We start from the raw sequence: 5,000 nt of genomic DNA, 5'->3' as shown, positions 1-5,000 counted from the left end.
ATATATACATGTATACGCCGTAGACAGATAAATTACGACAAATTCTAAAATGATTTAGTGATATAAACAACTAGGGGGCTGAGGTTGTCGGGAGAAAAATGATCGAAGCGGAGCACAGAAAAATATTTGGTTGTATCAGATGGTGAGTTAATTTATTAAACAATTTACTTGTTTCATTTAACTTTTGGTATGTTTAATAGATTTGTGTTACTATGAAGCTTAAGTAGTATAAACTAAAAAGATATAACCTTTTAAACGCTAAAAATTTCAGTATACATATATATATATATATATATATATATATATACATACATACATGCATATATATATATATATATATATATATATAATTATATATATATATATATACATATATACATATATATATATATATACATATATATCCTTAGAATATGGAGAGTTAGCAAAAATGGAGGAAATGCAGAAAAATAAACTACAGGAAAGTGGCCGCACTTGCATCTTTGAGTTGCATCATTATGTTCTAACAGTGTTCCATATTGCTGAACCATGTGTATATTTTAACTCTTTTTCACATCGAGCAGTAAGATATTTTCTAACTTAAAGAATTTAACTTCAGAATTCGAAAGATATGGGATGCGATGTGTGAGTTCATGGCTGCGTGTATATACCAGTGTTCTAGTTGTAAAATACTGTGCAAACACATTGAGATGTCTAGTATTGTTTAGATATACTAACATTTGTATCTTATAGTCAGAGGGGGAACAAAAAGATTGTACTAGAATTTAAGTTTAATAAATATCTTTGAAAAATATATTGAATTGTAGTTCATTTAGGCATAGACAGGAGTGGTCTCGTAGGCAGGTGCAGGCTTGTAGGCAGGTGCATGATGGTAAGCTGGGGCAGGCTTGTAAGCAGGCTTATACTCGGGGTACTGGGCCTCACCCTCGTAGCTGACCTCGGCCACGTAGCCGGAGTCTCCGTTGACAGTGTAGGCGACCTTCTGGAGACGACCGTCAGGAAGGAGAACGTAGTAGGAACCCTGGGTGTCATAGCCATCACGAGCCTCTTGGTGACCAAAGTCGTTACCGGAGTAGTCGTCCTTCACAGCATAGTTGAAGTCATACTTGGCAGGGACCTGGAAAATATCATACAATATTAGAATCGTACTACACTAGATTTTCATTCATAACATATCAGGGATTTACATGTGTAGATATATTACTGCTATCATCATTTTATGTTCCCAAATATCACAAACCTCGTAGTTAGGCTGAGGAGCATAGCCATAGGCTGGTTGAGAAGGTGCAGATGCAGCAACTGCCACGAGGGCAAGGGCGACGACAGTCTAGAAGGAAACAATATATATTAAAAGGTGATTTGTTATGCACGGTAAAGCTGAATTTGGAATTTTTCCTTTAAACTGAAGTTATCTTAACATCAATTTGAAATCGACAAGAGAATACTTCTAACCTTAGTGAACATAATGGAGGTAGACGAAGTGTGATGCTCCGGTAATCAAGAAAGTCCCTTTTATACTAAACTCGGTGAATGAAGTAGACACGCCCCTTTCTTACTTCCGTGCGATATTCACCTTGAATCATAGCCATCATTTTCCTTTCCATGAATGACCATTCTAATAAAGAAAATGTTTACTGTAATATTGCGTAGGTTTGTTATGTACAATCATAAGATTCTAGGGGAATGCTGAAGTTCACAAAATAGTGTAAAATTCTAAGGAACTGAGTTTACAATACATAATTTTGCATGTCACATTTTCTTTTCAATATATTAGTAACAAAAAGGACTTTTAGTCTTCCGAAATTGTACTTGCCTCCTAGGTTGGCCGAGGAGCACATCCGTAAGCTGGTTGAGAATCTGCAGATGCAGCAACTGTTACGAAGGCGAGGGCAATGATGATCTAGAAAGAAGTGTATGATACTGTATTACGATTTCCTTTCATCTGTCTTTATTGTATAAAAAAAATGTCATGATGTCATGGAATACATCTGTGAAATTGTTGAAAATGAGATATCCGAATTTTTCATAACTTCTAGAGACTACATGCAGTAACCAAGCCTACGCATATGTATGCAGTCAACCGTCCCATTTCCTTAGGATAATCACACAGGTAACATAGACCTACAGTATGTACATCATAAACACAGAAATATAGTATGTATATGTGTCTATGTTCGTACCCATATTTCCTGTGAGATTATTCCCGGCAAACAGAACGATTAAGATATGGATATGAAGAAAATATCCAGAAAAAAAGTCATCTCTAACCTGTTGTCCCGTTTTTCATAAAATCTATAGTGGGTATGTTTTTTTTCTATCATTTTCTTTAATGTTTTTATTTTGCTATGCATATCAAATCGTTACGGCATTATGGAACACACTATAGTAACTTCATTTCCTATCATTAATCTATAGTATGCAGGTTTATCTCTTACTTTGGTGAGTGACATGATGAAGGTGGACGGAGTGTGTGTGTGTGTGTGTGTGTGTATGTATGTACATGTACGTGGCAGCGATTTTATAGAAATTAATCAATCTTTTGCAGATGATTTGGGGAGTATAACTACGTGCTGTGTGGTCGACGGTATGATGAGACGAATTAACATCTTCAAGGGGAAGGTCGCAGTGGTTGGACCGGAAGGAAGGGAAAATGCTCCCGCGTGCGCGTGTGTGTATTATATGTATGTGTGCATGTATACACACACATGCATGTATATAAGCATAAGACACACACACACACAGATATATATATATATATATATGTAAATATATATATATATATATATATATATATATATATATATATGTCTATACATATATGAATATATGTCTATATATATTCAGTTTAGGCCTCGAACAGGGAAGTTCAAGGCGTTAAACACAATCATTACCATGCATTTATATGTATATCATAAATACTTTCTAAGTACATACATAAGTATATTCAATTCAAACTCATACAGGCATAGGTTGCAGGAAATGAAAAAAAAAAAAAAACTGCAGAAAAGTGGCAACTCTTGCATCTTTAAGGCGAAAATTGCATCGATATTTTTAGTACTGCTCCCCTTTGGTCAACCACTTGTCTATTCCAATTTTTTTTTTCACATTGAGAGGTAAGACATACTTTAACTCTAACTTCAGAATTCGAAAGATATTGGATGCAGAGATGAGTTTATGGCTGCGTGTATATAATAGTGTTATAGTTATATAGTGCTGTACAAACATATTCAGATGTCTAGTATTGTTTAGACATACTAACATTTCTACCTAATTATGTTAAGAGGGAGAACAAAAAGATTGTACTAGAATTTGAGTTTAATAAATATGTTAAATTGTAGTTCATTTAGGCATAGACAGGAGTGGTCTCGTAGGTAGGGGCAGGCTCGTAGGCAGGTGCAGGCTCGTAGGCAGGTGCATGATGGTAAGCAGGGGCAGGCTTGTAGGCAGGCTTGTACTCGGGGTACTGGGCCTCACCCTCGTAGCTGACCTCGGCCACGTAGCCGGAGTCTCCGTTGATACTGTAGGCGACCTTCTGCAGACGACCGTCAGGAAGGAGAACGTAGTAGGAACCCTGGGTGTCATAGCCATCACGAGCCTCTTGGTGACCAAAGTCGTTACCGGAGTAGTCGTCCTTCACAGCATAGTTGAAGTCATACTTGGCAGGGACCTGGAAAAATCACACAATATTAGAATCGTGCGATACCAGATTTTCAATCATAATATATTAGTGATTTACTTGTTTAGATATATTACTGCTATCATTTTCTGTTCCCAAATATCACAAACCTCGTAGGTAGGCTGAGGAGCATAGCCATAGGCTGGTTGAGAAGGTGCAGATGCAGCAACTGCCACGAGGGCAAGGGCGACGACAGTCTAGAAGGAAACAATATATATTAAAAGATGATTTCTTATGCACTGTAACATGTCACGGTGAAGTGGAATATGGAAGTATTTCTTTAAACTGAAGTTATTTTTTGCTATAAATCTGAATTCGATAAGATGATACTTCTTACCTTAGTGAACATGATGGAGGTAGGCGAAGTGTGATGCTCCGGTAATCAAGAAAGTCCCTTTTATACTGTAGTCCGCGAATGTAGTAGACACGCCCCTTCCTTACTTCCGTTCGATATTTACCTTGAATTATAGCCATCATTTTCCTTTCCATGAATGACCATTCTAATAAAGAAAATGTTTACTATAGTACTGCGTAAGTTTGTTATATATAATTAGATTCTATGGGAATGCTGATGTTCACAAAATAGTATAACATTCTAAGTAATTGAGATTACAGTACAAAACAAGTTGCTGAATATATTAAGTCAGTTGAATTATTTCTTACTAGCTATATTATTGCATAATCTAGTAGTATAAGCTAGGTTATAAATTTACGTAAAGCTACACACACGGAAATAAGAAACTGAAATAAAACGTTTTATATAGATTATATACAATAATCTGAAACAGTTATACTGAAATACCTTACTGAGTATCGTAACCATCCCGAGCTTCCGAAGTTGTTACCGGAGAAGTCGTCCTTGACGGCACTGTTGGAGTCGTTATGTGCAGGGATTGGGAAAAGTTGCACAAAATCAAAATCTTGCATATCGCATTTTCTTTACAATATACTAGTAAAAAAAGAGGACTTTTAGTTATTCAAAATTATACTTGCCTCATATGTTGGCTGCGGAGCACATCCATAAGCTGGCTGAGAATTTGCAGATGCAGCAAATGTTACGATAATCACACAGATAACATAGGCCTATGTACATCATAAACATAGACATACATTATGTATATCTGTGTATGTTCGTACCCCTATTTCATATGTGATTATTCCCGGGAAAGAACGAATAGGATATGGGTATGAAGATCATATCCAGAAAAAAACCCTCAAACCTGTTGTCCCTATGAGGGTGAGGCCCAATACCCCGAGTATAAGCCTGCTTACAAGCCTGCCCCTGCTTACCATCATGCACCTGCCTACAAGCCTGCACCTGCCT

General features: G+C 36.7%; 2 protein-coding genes across 2 annotated transcripts; both read right to left on the bottom strand.

The window, feature by feature from the left end:
- Window positions 1-811: 811 nt before the first annotated feature.
- Window positions 812-1,464, bottom strand: LOC147472375 (pro-resilin-like). The gene is made up of 3 exons (XM_086551233.1): window positions 1,453-1,464; window positions 1,241-1,327; window positions 812-1,117 (listed from the first exon to the last, which is right to left on the bottom strand). Exons 1-3 carry the CDS (start codon window positions 1,462-1,464, stop codon window positions 812-814), a joined length of 405 nt encoding a protein of 134 aa, XP_086407359.1.
- A 1,879-nt stretch (window positions 1,465-3,343) lies between these two features.
- On the bottom strand, window positions 3,344-4,025 carry LOC147472374 (cuticle protein 19-like). The gene is made up of 3 exons (XM_086551231.1): window positions 4,014-4,025; window positions 3,787-3,873; window positions 3,344-3,667 (listed from the first exon to the last, which is right to left on the bottom strand). Exons 1-3 carry the CDS (start codon window positions 4,023-4,025, stop codon window positions 3,344-3,346), a joined length of 423 nt encoding a protein of 140 aa, XP_086407357.1.
- Between the last annotated feature and the right edge of the window lie 975 nt (window positions 4,026-5,000).

Source organism: Penaeus japonicus, unplaced genomic scaffold (assembly GCF_977035675.1).
Source record: "Penaeus japonicus unplaced genomic scaffold, GWHDUDI00000001_assembly GWHDUDI00000002, whole genome shotgun sequence".
Taxonomy (NCBI): domain Eukaryota; kingdom Metazoa; phylum Arthropoda; class Malacostraca; order Decapoda; family Penaeidae; genus Penaeus; species Penaeus japonicus.
The sequence above is the reverse complement of the archived record's forward strand: the minus strand, read 5'-3'. Positions and strand labels throughout refer to the sequence as shown.

Bases quoted from the DNA above. Each gene is read 5' to 3' on its own strand.
- LOC147472375 (XM_086551233.1), bottom strand. The intron at 1,118-1,240 runs GTTTGTGATATT...GATATTTTCCAG, and splicing joins CTCCTCAGCCTAACTACGAG to GTCCCTGCCAAGTATGACTT.
- LOC147472374 (XM_086551231.1), bottom strand. The intron at 3,668-3,786 runs GTTTGTGATATT...TGATTTTTCCAG, and splicing joins CTCCTCAGCCTACCTACGAG to GTCCCTGCCAAGTATGACTT.